The sequence below is a fragment of the Hirundo rustica genome, chromosome 2, assembly GCF_015227805.2.
Source record: "Hirundo rustica isolate bHirRus1 chromosome 2, bHirRus1.pri.v3, whole genome shotgun sequence".
NCBI lineage: Eukaryota > Metazoa > Chordata > Aves > Passeriformes > Hirundinidae > Hirundo > Hirundo rustica.
The window spans coordinates 103,820,621-103,835,365 of NC_053451.1; the positions used below are offsets into that span (position 1 = coordinate 103,820,621).

The 14,745-nt window shown below is 39.7% G+C and overlaps 1 protein-coding gene across 3 annotated transcripts in view; it reads right to left on the reverse strand.

The window, feature by feature from the left end:
• SH3KBP1 (SH3 domain containing kinase binding protein 1) overlaps positions 1-14,745 on the reverse strand; it is a 211,615-nt gene that overhangs the window by 132,861 nt on the left and 64,009 nt on the right. For all 3 annotated transcript variants that reach the window (XM_040055024.2, XM_040055023.2, XM_040055022.2), the window contains exon 3: positions 4,785-4,908. In XM_040055024.2, the coding sequence (XP_039910958.1) occupies positions 4,785-4,908 (124 nt within the window). The remainder of the gene's footprint in view (positions 1-4,784; positions 4,909-14,745) is intronic.

A 14,745-nucleotide genomic window follows, 5' to 3' on the forward strand; every position in this document is an offset into this window, starting at 1 on the left:
ACAGCTTGTGTTTCTAATAAATGGGAAGCCTTTTTATAACCAAACAATCAAAAAACTATTGAACAAAATGATGAAGCATTATTCTTGCAAAATACTTTTCCCATTTCTCTAGTTTACAAAAATGGACTTAAATCTCAGTTTTGCACACAACAGACTTGTTATTTATTCCTAAATTAAACCTATTATATTATCAAACCTATTTACACAAAACTTCCCTTTTAGCATCTGCTCTCTGTTATTTAATGTAGGCTGGAAGGTAAATTAAATAATTCTCAAGAGAACTAGAAAAAACTTTACTTGCTTTCAGTATTTGGCTTTGATTAAGAACATGTAACACGTGATAAACTGTTCCAGATTTGCTGGCTCAATGCAGCCTGCAATTACAGTTTATAGAAAACAAATATATCTGACAAGGCAATATATCTTTGCCTCAAATATGTTTACTCATAAAACAATTGTTGTTAATTTACTTACAAAATACAGTCTATCAGTTCCAGTTTTGCAACTTGACCTATGCAAGTGGGCTCTTGTTCCCAAACAATCAAAACAGCACAATGAATAATATACTTAAAAATAGGATACTCAAAAAGCAGAACAAAACTAGTCTAAAATAAGCTATGGCCATTTAACACTTAAAGCTTATTGAAGGCAATTTTCCATTATGTCCCTTTATACCTGAATGAAGATCATACTGACTTTATGACGGATCTGACACAGTTGCACAACTTTGGATCTGTTTTTAGATTTTAAAAGTCAACTTAGAAGAGATGGAATTTCACCATGTTGGAAAAGCATTTAAGGAAAAAAAATATATCTTTCAGTGTTTTTCTGTTCCAAGACCTGGTTGTAATTTTCTTATGTTATTAAATAATTGCAACAATAGCAATAATTTTGCTATTTTCAAACAATCTCAAAACGTTCTCAGGGAAGAAGAGGCTTTCCCACCCTAACCAAAGCGCGACAATGCCAATTCTAAAAAGAAAAAAATCTATTTCTTAATATTTTTTTAAATGTCAGCTTTATGAAAGTTTTAGAACAATAGCTCTACAGGCCAACAAAAAAATCTGAAGCGGGGAAAAGTTATACTCAAAGACCCACTCATGGTGAGGAAAGGATTTTCTTGGCTTATGAATGATAGGAAGAAGCAAAAGAACAATCCCTCCCAGTTTCTGGCAATGAATATGCAAGCCAACCAGGAGCTGACATTCCTACAGCTTCAGCCAGGTGCCTCAGTGCCACAGCCTTTTTCCCTAGCCAGGGCTGACACTGCAGCACCTGCAGCACCCATCAAAGCAGCCTGGAGCTGCTGCAGCCCTGAACAGCCAGGGGAAGCACAAGGCCATCGTGCTTCCCAACCCCATCCCTACACTCCAGCAAAAGCTCCTCTCCTGAGCCTTTCAGAGGTGAAACATGAACCCAGTGCAGTGCTAAATTTAAATTCTCAGTTTCCTGGGTGTCAGTTGCCATCCCTACCATACTGGAACACATCTCAGCATCTTAATGAGGCAGGTATAAACTAGGTTTTGCCAATAGGCAGCCTAAGGCACAGACAGCTGAAATACATGGAAGCTACTCATAAATCTGGATATGTCACTGCAATAAATCAGAAAAAATAAAGCCCTGCCTATCTGAAAATTCAATACATATTAAAACACCTGACCTAGGAAGGTTGGTGTGGTAATTAGGCTAGCAGTTTAAGTGCTTTAGCAAAAGTTCCATAGCAACTCTGGCAGATCTATGCAATAACCCCATTATTTCTTATATGTAGCCCTGACTTCTGTATTGTATTTACAACCCTGTAAAAGGAGAGAAAATACCAACACAAATACATCAAGGTGAAACAGCATTTCCTAAACTATGTGTACCACAGCAGTGGTCACTACTGTGTGTTTCCATTAGGTCACTAATATCTGCGGTCAACAAGAAACATTAAAGGATGAGACTTATTCTGGTTTTACTGCCCGCAGTGAAAAGCAGAAAAAGTCAAATCCTTCCATTTCCTCTTGGCCTTTGTAACAAAAACCGGAATTATTCACAAATGGTGACATACAACCAGTTGTAACCCTCATTATGCAATGGAAGTAATAACCCAGGTAAGCTACTGCTGGTGGGGTTACACCATCTTTAATTTGTTCCTATTTGTAATCGAAAGCAGTAACACCCATTACTGCTGTGGTTTAACTTCAGTCAGCAAATAAATATTATGCAGCCAGTTGTTTCTATTTACACTGTTTTTATTATTAGAACCTCTAATGTCAATACAGTACTTAGAAATAATTAGCATGAACAAACAGGATATCAAGTTGGATCTTAAGAACCTTTTTCAGAAATTCATTCTTTTCCTCTTACTTACTTAGCTGTTTCTTACAAATAACTTAGCTATTTTCCTTGAATACCGCTGCTGGACAACTGTCAATATTTCTCAAGGAAAAACTCTCTACAAGCCAGAAGCCCAAGAGGCCAATATTCTTCTCCTCAAAATGTAAATGCTTGCTAAAGTGCTGACACTTAAATTAGGCCAACCAAGTTAAGTAGTAAAACTACACAATATACACACAGCAGTAGAGCAGCACTTATCATCTTCTTGGTAATAAAAACAATGCAGCAGCACAGAATGCTCCACTCCCACATCACTGGATCTGCTCTGAAGTTGCAAGCAGCAGGATTACATTGCCCAAGCAAATAAATAACACTGCCTACCATTTCCATTGCTGAACAGTGTCTAAAGACCTTTAGACGCATCCCTGTCCTCCTCACTTCCTAACAACAAAGAGAAAAAAAGGAAACAAACCAAACAATGAACCAAACACAAACACCCAGTACCCTCTTCCATGTCTTTCAGGTCACATTCTGTGATCAGCAAACAGATTGAGTTAAGATTTAATAAAATCCCAGGACAAGAACACTTGAAGACAATAACACGCGTGGCATTTAGGGCTCCCGCTTCAGTACGACATGGTAACACTTTCCACCAGGAGACTGGCCACATAGATCTTAGAAAACTCCTTCTGAACACAGCAGTAACTATTTGCTGAGCTGTCCACACTTAAACAAGGCTACTGTGGCACCAAGCTCAAACAGATCCCAGGAAAAATGAAGGGAAGCTCTCTTGGCCTTGCTGTGCTCCGTGCATGCTTGGCTGTGTTGCACCTGCTTTTCCTGCAGCAATGGAGATGGCTGTGGAGGAGCAGCCAAGATGAACAGTGCACCAACGCCGACACAACGTACAGGTGGCCATGAGAAGTGCAATCCCCATCAAAGCCCAATGAAAAAACATCCTAATATGAAATCTGCTACTTCCAAACCTCACCCCTACCTCAACTTACAGATCTTCACGTCAGACTTTGCTTTCCTCCTTTCAGTAAATATAAGGTTTTGTATTCTTCAGCTAGAGACAGAAAAATCTTCTCCCTTCAATCTTTTAAAGCTTCTAGCCAGAGGGAAGAAAGGAGAAAGTGCTCTAAGAATCATATTTGGAGTGCTATCCCCTTGTGACTGAACCAAATCTCTGCATCTGCCACAGCTATTAGCCTTCTCCAAATAGCAGCTGAAGCAATATGGAAAAAACTTGGTCCCTAGATAATTTCCCAACTACTCGTATGGCTCTGTATAGCAGCCATGAAAAACAGTAATTCTTAGTAATTTAATTCTGCTGTTGCTTGAAAAACCTATGACCCAAAGCAGAAATGTTTGACATGTCTTCAGATTCAAGACGACATTGCAAGCTCAAAAGACAAAGTTTTCTGAGATTTATTTCCAATCTTTTCTTTCAGAGGATATCAATCCTTGCAAAAGAGATTAGTCCGCTTCACATTTTAAAGGAAGTCATACATTTTGCAAAAATTATTAATTCTTCTTCACTTGCAGTTGTAAACCTTGAGTATAAGACCTCTACTGAAACTGCAGCTCTAATAAAAGGTTAGCTGACAATACATAACAGGAAATGTCCATAACAGTCCTAACAGTATAGAAGACACGCCAAAATAGAAATTACATTATGGCAATGATTAATGACAACAGATTATTCTGTATAAGACAGCAAGAAAGAAACTATCCAGTGAACTCTGCAGAGAACAATACCGCTCATCTCTTGCACGGAGCCAACTGTCCTCCTACAAACAAACAGGAGCATAAACATAACCTAAAGAAAAATCCTGCCTTTATACTGCAAGTTTTTTGTTTTGTTCGGATATTTCTGAAAGCAAGGCTGTGAGCTAGGGAACAAGACAGAAGATTTGGAGACTTTCATTTTAGCAACCCAAAACCCTACATAGGAATCTGCATCGGGAGTCAAGCCAGGCATGAAGAGCGCACATTCCAGTCTAAATGAAAGACACTGAAAGACACTTCCCAAGAAAATTATGCATTAAGTTGTATGCTTTCCACTTTTTCCCCCCTTTTTTTAGAGCTCTCTGTCCCAGATAAAGCATGAATATGTGAATGTAGACTGATATCCCTGTGCAAAAACCTCCATATACACAAGCTGCCAGTTCTTTATTTCAATAAGCTTTAGCAATCTCCTCATATAGCTTTCCTTGATTAAAGGTATGGAGGAGGGATTTCCTTAAAAAGAAAGAGATGCCTGAGCAAATTAATGTGGAAATATTAGACGTGTATCCATGTATGCCAGTTCAAAGGACAAAGATTATCTTTTGCTATTATTATTCCTGCTATGCCTTTCCAGTTAAATAGACTCTACCTTTGTTTCTAGAAACAAGAAAGGTTTACATTTTGTTCTCTGGAAGACCTCAATTTATTCTGCATTTAATGTCCAAATACTGTACCTTTTTTGTTGGTTCTAATAATTGTCTCAGACAACAGTAAAGGGCTTCCATTGGAAACTTCATTTATAGGCTTCTCTGGTGGTTTGTTGGCAGTATTTTCTTTCTTCATGTCTTTCTTTATTTCCTGCAGAAGACAGGTAGAGAGGGAAAAGAAAAAAATGAAAGAGTTAAAAAATGGTATTACAGAATATTCTAAATCTCAAGCTCCCAAGATTTCTTAAAACTTCCATGTACACACCTCTGCCTGCTCTAGTGTCACCTCAAAGACTCTTATAAAATTGAAATGCCACAAAAAGAAAGCAATTTTCAGTAACCTTTTCCAATGCGTGCCATTGTTTTTCTTTTTTAAATAACTCCTTATTTATGAGTGAAATTGTAGGACAGCTTTAAAAACCTCTCAGTAAAGATCAACAAAGCTGAAAGGTGTGAGGGTGGAAAAAACCAGACATCTAAGTTTATCAGGCAGTGAGCTGTACATTTGATACACAGGGCAGAACCAGTACAGTGCTCCTGGTGTAAAGGCAGCTAAGTCTGCTTCCCCTCCGATGAGAAGCCCACAAAAACAACCACCATAGCAGGAAAAAAAACTATTAACTAGGAAAATATGACAAATGTTACCATAATTGGCAGAAGCATATAACAAGACTGCTGTCAGAGCTGTTGCTAGCACTGACACATTTTGCTGCTCACTACCTTTTAAGGTGATTGACAATATATATCGAAAATATATATGGTGGGGTTTCACAAACGTAAATCCACAGAAAACAGCTTCACAGTTACTGCTAGAGATGCACAGTATGCTCTCCATCAGCTTCTTAGGCAGACTTTAAAAGCCTAACAGTGTTGCTGTCTATACCCACTTTGACAAAGCATCCAAAATATCATCACCTTTCATATATCTTATCTTGAAACAGCACTGAAGCAGACAAACAGCATCACCTCCACTTTCTAGACAGGTGACACACTACAGAGGCTGAACCATTTGCTTACAACCACGTCCCAAAACATGAAGAAAAATATGAATTTTTCCTCCACACTTTCTTCTAGAGCCACAGAGCTACTCAGGCTGAGAGAGAACTCAGAAGGTCCCTGACCCAATTCAGTTCAAAGCAGGGTCATCTCTGGGGTTAGACCAGGCTGTTCAAAGCTGTTAGACCAGGTGGGTTCTGACAACCTCCAAGGACAGAAGCTGCAGAAGCCCACTGCTTCTCTGACTTTACAGTGACAAAATTTTCCTTATACCTTGCCTGGAACTTTCTTCTCAAGTCCCATCTGTTCTCTCCTGTCCTGCCCACCAGACATCACTGTGAAAGGTGTCTCTATCTCCTGGATAACAATCTTTTATGCAGCAGAAGGTCCCCCCAAAACCCTGTTTTCAGGCTGAACAAGCCCATACTTCTCTTAGCATCTCCTTAGGGAGCCTGTGCTCCAGCTTCCACAGGCACAGAACTTTCTCCAGCTCATCAATATCTTCCCTTTACGCAAAATTCTCATGCCATCCACAAAATGGGAAGCTGTATTCTGGATGTGGACTTGTGAGTGCCAGGTAAAGGAGGATTACCACTTCCCTCAATCTGCAGGCTATTAATGCAGCCCAGGATGCTCTTCACTGTGTTGCTGCCAGGGTACAAGACTGGCACGTGTTTATGTTGCTGCCCACCAGGACCCACAGGTCCTTTTCAGCAGAGCTGCTCCCAAACTCATCAGGTCCCACTCTGCAGATTTGCCAGCATTCCTCCTTCCCAGGGCAAGAACTGCAATTTGTCCTTGCTGGATTCCATAATGTTCCTGTCTGGGGCCCTCTGAAGAGCAGCCCTGCCTTCAAGCATGTCACTTGCTCCCCCAGTTTGATGTCATCTGCAAAAGTGATGAGATCTACATTTAACAGGCATCAGAGACAGGTGATGGCTTTGGATGAACTCTTAGAGTCTTCTACATCTGTCCAAAGCATTTTCTGTGTATCCGTACATTAGCAGAGATAAAAGTTTTATAAATTACTACCTATGGAAGGTACAGTAAATCTTTTACCTACTGCAATCACACAGGTAAAATAGTATAGTATCTAAAACAGGAGTTCCTCACAGTAACAATAACTGAAATATCAACTCTAAATAAATATGTATATGAAAGGTGTGTGATATCTGTGTGATAGATGCTGCCGTTGTTAGAAGAATTATTGTGCATAGTTCTGGTGAAAAAGTGAACCATGGAAGAATTTAAGAACACTGTATGCATTTAGAAGAATATATAATTTTCTAAAAGAAGTGGACTAGACTTAACACACATTATTCCACAAGCTTCTTTTTCACAGCCTTAAAAAATAAAATGTTTAATTTTATTCACCCAGTGCTTTACATTTATTTTGCAGCTAGGTGACAAACTCACTGTGTATTAAAAAATTATCTACCGTTTAGACAAAATTTGTGAGTCAAATGTGAACGAGACGACATCCTACAGAAGACTCCATCTTGCCAGAACTTCATTCCCGCGCATCATTACTGTGTTATTTTTCCTTCTTTATGTCAGAAGGTAATTAAATCCTCAACTCACAAGTTTTGAAACAGCAGTATGATATTTTTTTATTATAAAAACCCTTTTGCAACTTCAAAACTGACAGAGAATATTGTGCGCTATAACAGAAAACAATGCTGTACCCTTTAGTCTCCAGATGAATGACACCGATGCCTTTGCTGCTGCTGACAGCTTTTTGAGAAAGCCTTGTTTGGCTCCTGAAAAAATCCAAGGATGACAGTACAACTCCCAAACACTCCTCACACATGTAGGGTGGGGAGTCTTGCACTTCTTTCTCATCCACAATTTGTAGAAAGAAGAAAGACACACGTGCCAACAATCCACTAAGCCAAAATTAATACAGAATGTTTGACACCTTGCAGTCACCAAAATTATCTAAGGACTTCTCTTTTTTGTGTGCCTTTCTAACACTTGTTTGAGCTACTTTTTGTTACTGTTACCTTTGATGCTAATGAGAGGGGCCATAACCTTTCCTAACTACTGCCCAGAGTAACATGACATGATCAACGCCAGCAGCCTGAAATTACAGATCCTGGAGGGAATTGAAAGGAAAAGTGGAGAATTGTCTAAATATGAAACAGGAATCCAGTAAAGGTCAATCCAGCCCTACTAAGCTAAAATCTTATCAGAAGCATATTCATACTTAGCAACACGCTATGAGAAGCCCATATCTCAGTGGCTTAGGACGCATCCTGCAGTAAGTGATTGCAGCTTTAAAATCTGCGCACATCTTTTGAATTCCTGGTCTTAGTCTACAGCATTAGACTAAAAACTTACAAATAAAACCAAACAAATGCCCCAGCCTGCAGCAAACACTGGTGCTGACATTACAGCCTCTCTCCTCTCTCTTAGTATGTTGCTTCTGCCTCCTTGCTGTCTTCTCTTCTGTAGCGCTCACCCTTGGGGAATTTAGGATTTTAGAACTTTCAGCTGTGGTTCAAACAAAGCTAGGCACCCTTATCCTCAGGCCAAAGGGAACCTAGTGCTATTACATTCATAAATGTTGACATAGCCCTTTACATCTATCCCCACCCTAACCTGCTGTAAAAAATAGATTATTAGTCTAAAACACAGTAATACCTCACTCAAAACCGCATTTCTTCTTGATAAATGAAGTGAAAACAAACACAAACAACTCTGGCCAAATAAATATAGCAAGTCAGCTCACTTTCTTTTACTACAAAATATATACCGAACATGACTACCTTTAATATTTGGTAAATGAACTATAATAGCCCTAAAACCTTGATGCTGCATCAGTAATGGCTATAGAAATCTCTTTATGCAACCCAGCCCTTCCAGATCTGCAAGGAGTTGAAGCCTACCACATGAGGAAAGAGCAGGCAAATGAACTTGCAAACCATGCATATCAAAGGTGGCTTGTGGGAACTTTCACAGGTGTATGACATAATCTTCTAGTTCTGATTTCAAGTTAAAACGTGCAAATATTATTTTCCTTTAAAGAAGAAATTCCATGCACACAAATAAGTAGAAAGCAAACTTTCAGTTAGAACAGAAGCCCTCAATCTGCCGTAAGTAGTTCAAGAACAGCTGAATTTAAATGCTAAAGGAGGATGAACAGAAACTAATAGTTCGCTTTCAGGTTCAGGGGCTGCTGTATTTTTCAAAAGAAGCTTGTGTAATAAAAGAGAGGAGACACTAGACAGGTAAGATATTTGACGGCATCACATTGTTCTAAAATACCAGGAACAGATTGAGCTGCTGCCTGCTGCCTTGCACTGGTTTCTGGCTGTATTTTGGCTACAGCAGATACATTCACACCCTAATCAGATACAACCACCACTCACCATGGGCCCATCTGCCCTTGAGGAGAACAGGGTGGGTGGACTGGTACAGCCGGACAGCTGAGCCGTGCCGAGTCTCCTCTGGGGACACTGTGAGAACCTTCACCAGGAATCCCTGTGGTGACATTATCTGGAACAGGCTCGACCACCTTGAGAGCCCCTCCCACAGCCAAGTTCACAAGACAGATGTCAATGAAACCCCCCACAGAGCCTCAGCAGAAGGAGCTCAGAGGGATCCTGAGTGCAGTGCTTGGCTCTTTACCTCTCGGCTCCTGTGAGATGTTTCTGCAGAATGAGCAGCTGTCTCACTCACACAACCCACTTGCAAAGAGGTAGGCTTTCACCGTGCTAACAGCTTCAAAAATATCTCTAAACCTCATCTTTGGGACTATTTGGTACTTGATTTTGGAGCAGTGCCCAGTGTAGATCTCACAGATCTAAACGATGCGCTTCTTTCCTAGCCCACACAGAGATAACTGCAGGTTCAGGTTAGCAGCAGATAATTTTCAAGAGGTTATGCCTCAGGAACCCAACCTTGAGTAAGTAACCTTGCATTTCAACCACTAACCCTAAAAGATGCTCACTTGATGCCAGAAATGTTAAGATAGCTTCCACCTCCTGTCTACGTAGGTTTCAGTGTGATTCCAATATGATAAGTAGTTTTTGCTCAGAAGAAGCATCCTCAATCTAAGAAATACTGAAAAAAAGTAATTGTGAACTTTAAAAATAAAAATACTATGATTTCAAAGATATTATGGGGGCATAAAGGGCCACACAATTTGTAAACCCTTTTAATGCATTAAAAAATACTGCTTTTTTGTAACTAGGATTCAACCACAGTGCAGAGATACCAAGAGCCAAATCACTGTGAAAAGATTATTTTCTTCTAGCAAACTTTGAAATATAGTTTCTCCAAAGAAACACAAAATCCTAAACAATACCTGAGCTGGTTTTATTTGGATCTTCTCTTATCCTATTCTACATCACTATAAGCCACAGGAAATTTGAAAGATGTTATCCCCAAGCTCATCAGCTTTACAATGTGACAAAACTTCAAACAACAACAACAAATTACATAGTATGAAGAAAGTCCATCACATAGGAAAACACAATATATTCAAGTATACCTGTACCCTATTAAATGGCTATTTCAACATATAAAATCTGTAAATTAAGCACCTTATCTTTCGTAAGTAAAAAACTTGTTACTCATTGAAATGACACATGCTTTGTCAATCTGAAGAGCAACAAAAAGAACAGTTAACAGCTTTCAAAGCAAAAAGTCTTTCTACTGCTGTTTGCAAGACCTGGCTTTTTTTTTTCCCAGAACCAAATTGTTTATTACATTTCAAGGAAAGATAGTCCTCTCTTTATGTGTCTTTATATGCTGAAGTTTCTGCTCCTCTATCAAAAAGCTTCCTTGAAATTAGAGCAAATACTTGAATTAGGTCAGCCACAAAAGTTACGGTTAGGAAAGTACAAGAACTTCTGCCATTTTCAAGGGGTTTTTTTTCACTATAGCAGTTCTGACCTTTACAGGAAACTCAGCTGAAAACATCTGAGGAAATTGCTGCAACCTTCTCCGTGACTTTAAGTGCAACAAAATCCTTTTTTGTACTGCTGCAGGTACAAAATCCTAAAGCCAACTCTTATTCCTCAAAACTATTAGGAGCCATGAAACATTATGAGAAGAATCACTATCAGACCGTAAGGTGGTTTATCTGTGGCTTCCATATGAAGGGAACAGTTCTTGCATCCTGGGAGCAAGAGGTTTAGTCAAAATCAAAGCTTTTGAAAACAAGACACATGCACAATGAAAGTGCTGAAAGCTGAGAAATAATGAGTCTTTCACAATTCAAAAATCTGTAGCATGTGCCCTGCTTGAAGCCAAACACGGGAGCAGGAATAAGAGCCCGGAATCATGCACAGCAAAGAGGAAACAGCACAACACATTTGGATTATCCAAAGATGACAGTGGAAATGTCAGGAGCACTTTGACCCCTCTGAGATACAGAATGCTTTTCCTTCAATCCCTTTCTCAAAAACCATTCTTTACATTTCAAGAGACAACTGCCACCATGATTTCCTGCAAACAATGTCTGTAACTTCAGAAAATATATGACTTCAATTATCCATTTATATTAAATGCCTCAAAATAAAACTCTGGTCCACAGTCCTTCAATTCAATATTCAGTCCTCCTAAATAATTTCCTGCGGCATTTTCACTAAAACTACTTAAAGGTTATTGAATAATTACAAACATGCTTATTTAGAAATATAACTATGATTTTCAAGAATCTTGTCGTTCTAATATAAATAAACAATGCATCCTAAAGCAAGGTTGGAACAAACTTTCCCAGCAACTGAACTAGAATCAAGAGGAAAATTATTTTCAACAAGAAAGATATTGTGTGCACTAAAATGCAGTACATTTTCATAGCATGAACTTTACATTTGGTAAAAAGCAAAATGACAACATTTCAGGGAGAAATAATAAACTACCTAGCTTTTATTTTCCTGGCTTCTTCATCACTATCTTTAGTTTATCCTTTCTAGGGCAATAGCAGGTCCAAGACACAGAGGGAGGACATGGGACCTTCAAGCACCTTGGTCAAGACTCAGATCTCATCAGCTGGTCATGGCAGGAGACACTCACTAGCGACTCTCTCACTAAGCAGAGGGGAAAGGATGGTTTCGAGATTGTAAGGGTGGTTTGGAGATTATAAGGGTGGTTTGGACATAGTGTTACTGTAGCAGTGACCCCCAGCTTCTAACAGAGGCACAGATCCCAAACTGCTACTGCACACATCCTCTGAGCTCATGACAAAAGCTGTGCTCTTGTTTCACTGCTGCAGGATTCCATATCCTCTCTTCTTTTCTCACTATCAGCTTACCCCAAGTTTATATAAAACATGTTCCCAGCTGTCTGTCAGGCATGTGATCCAAAAAAACAAAAAGAAATAAAAAGACAGCGTTACAGTTCATGAGTCTCCTGATCTGTGCTAGTTCTAGGATTATTTCTAACCACAGCCTCCTAAATTTCTCTTTAGTTTCTGTATCAAACTGTTAAAATCATATCTGTGGCTCACATGACTCCTATCTGATTTACAACTTGATAGAGAAAAGTTATTTGTTCACCAAGTTTTACACACTGAACAGCGGATCTACTCCAGCAGAACAGATACCTTAAGGATGAGAACTCTGACCTGCTTAACCCTCCTTTGTTTTTCTTGTTGTGTTACATAAAACAGATGCACTGATTTGCTCCCTCCCAGCACAAATAAAGCCTTGAACACAGTCAGAAGTGCTGCTTTCATGGCTGCTCAGGTAAGACCATAGTGGCACCCTTGTTTCTCAGATGGAAGGGGCAAAGCTTCACTTCAGGACACTGCTCCACTATCTACTGCACACCCAGAACCAGCCTGCACAATCATAAATTTATTACAAAGCCATAAGTAAAGGCTTCTACAGCCCATCTGTCATGCATATTGTTCTTAGAACATTTAAATACTCATTTTGGTAATCATTTTATTTATGAACTTTACTTTTAGCAAAGGTCATCCCTCAGACATTTGAGACAACAGTGAGGCAATTGAAAACACCAATGTAAAAAAAAATAATAGGTCAGATTTAATGCAAACAACTGGCAAAAAATAAATTTAATATGAAGTGACAAACCAGCAGTTGTAATGAAAAAAAATTAACTCCTACATCCAGCGTATTCTACATTAACCACAAAAGTACTGTGCACCGAAGGCAGAATGTAATCTGCTCCTGCCTAAACTGCTGGTACTTCTCTGTGGTATCGGTGTCTGAACTCTCCTGTTTATCCCAGCCTGAGATGCCCAAGCTACAACACCCTACATAACACAGGAGGCCACATTGTACCACACCTAAATCCTCTGTTCCTCTTCTACACATCAGTGACCACTAAACCCACAGCAAACTCAAGCTCCTCTTTTAAAGAATCTCCACATTCTTCCTTTTTTGATACAGATTTGTTATGTTATTTGTTATGTCTTTTGTACATCGTTCTGATAAGTAAAGATCTTCTGGACAGGATTTACACTCTTACATATGTAGAAAGCCTTGTACTTCTAGAGATGAGTGCCTGCTTTACAACAAAATTAACAAAAAAACTCTCAGATTTGTTGAGTCTTATGCAATCTTTCAGCTCTGCTTTTCTGAGAAGATGAGTGTGTGTTTCTGCATTTACTCAGCCCAAGAAAACCTTGTTCCATCCCTTAGCCTCACACTTTGCACTTCAGTTCAAAAGGAGACAGCTCATATTCACCTATACCAGTTAGTTCACTGTGTTGGTTTTTTTTTAGTTACCAGAAAAGAAAGGACTAAAGAAACATGGAGGGGGTGGAGGGGAAAGGGAGATGGAGACTATGAGAATGAGCAAGGAATACAACAGTAAGAAAAGTGGAGAGCACACTTTAAAACAAATAGTCACAAAACACCACCTGTCTCAAAGAGAGCCAGGAAGAAAAAAGAATGCACCCTCTGCACATTGTGGTTTGAGTTTTGGGGATGTGCTTGGCTGCATCAGTGATCAGCTTCATCACCACCAAAAGAAGCAATTCATTACATCTTAATGCACTTAACAGACCAAGACTGAAAATTATAATTAAACAATATAAAAAGGGAAATAGGAAAATCATGGTGTGCTGGGTGCTGGATGCCACTCCAAGCCACTCGATTCATCCTAACCCATTTTGTTCAAGTGACAGTACCTCTCTGAGGCCTCACAAGCTAGGTGTAAGCAAAAGCATAACTGATGAACAGACACAGCAGATGGCAGGAAGCACAAAGAAGCAGAAGTGATTGGCACAGCCTGGGTGCATGAGCACTTTAGTATTTTGTGCACACTGTGACAAGACACCTCTAAGGAAGACTTTGTAAAAGAGCAAGTACATTTGCTGATCTTTATGCGCAGGTTACCCAGAGTAGGTGAGAAGTACAAAAGCAGAAGCTTGTTATAAATTTATTAAAAAGGTGAGGAAAACCAAACTGTCACCTTGTCACCAGAACAGAGAGACACACTATCCATGTATGAGACACTTGAGAGATGATGACCCAAAGACTCTAAGATTTAGAGTGTGCAAGTTGCAGAGTTTGACACTGACTTTGCATTTCAGAAATCTCCCAGAGAATCCCGCTGTACAACTGCAGCAGGTCTCTCAACCTGCAGATGAACTGGAAGCAACCTCCTGGTTTCATACTGCTGTAGAGTTGTCTGTTAACACCTGCAGTACACACCCCTTCCCATTTGATCTGGGGCTGGGAAATTGTTTCGCTTTATATATTTAGCAACATGTGTGAGCAGCGGGATTAAGGGCAAAAGGCACTGCTGCAGCAGGGATTGGCACAGGGAAGATGCTCAGCAACCAGACTCTCAAACTGGCATTTTCTTCCCGCACCTCTATAGCCTTCAGGACAATGGATGGCCAACCAGGCTTTTATCAGCTGGAACTCCTGCCTTTCACCTGTGTCTGGCAATAGCACAGTACATCTGTGTGCATTTCAGCTGCTCAGTGTTCTCAGCACATGGACACACACAGACACACATCTGTGCAGGTGCTCAGAAACATACACGTGCTCTTCCCTGCATCCCTGAA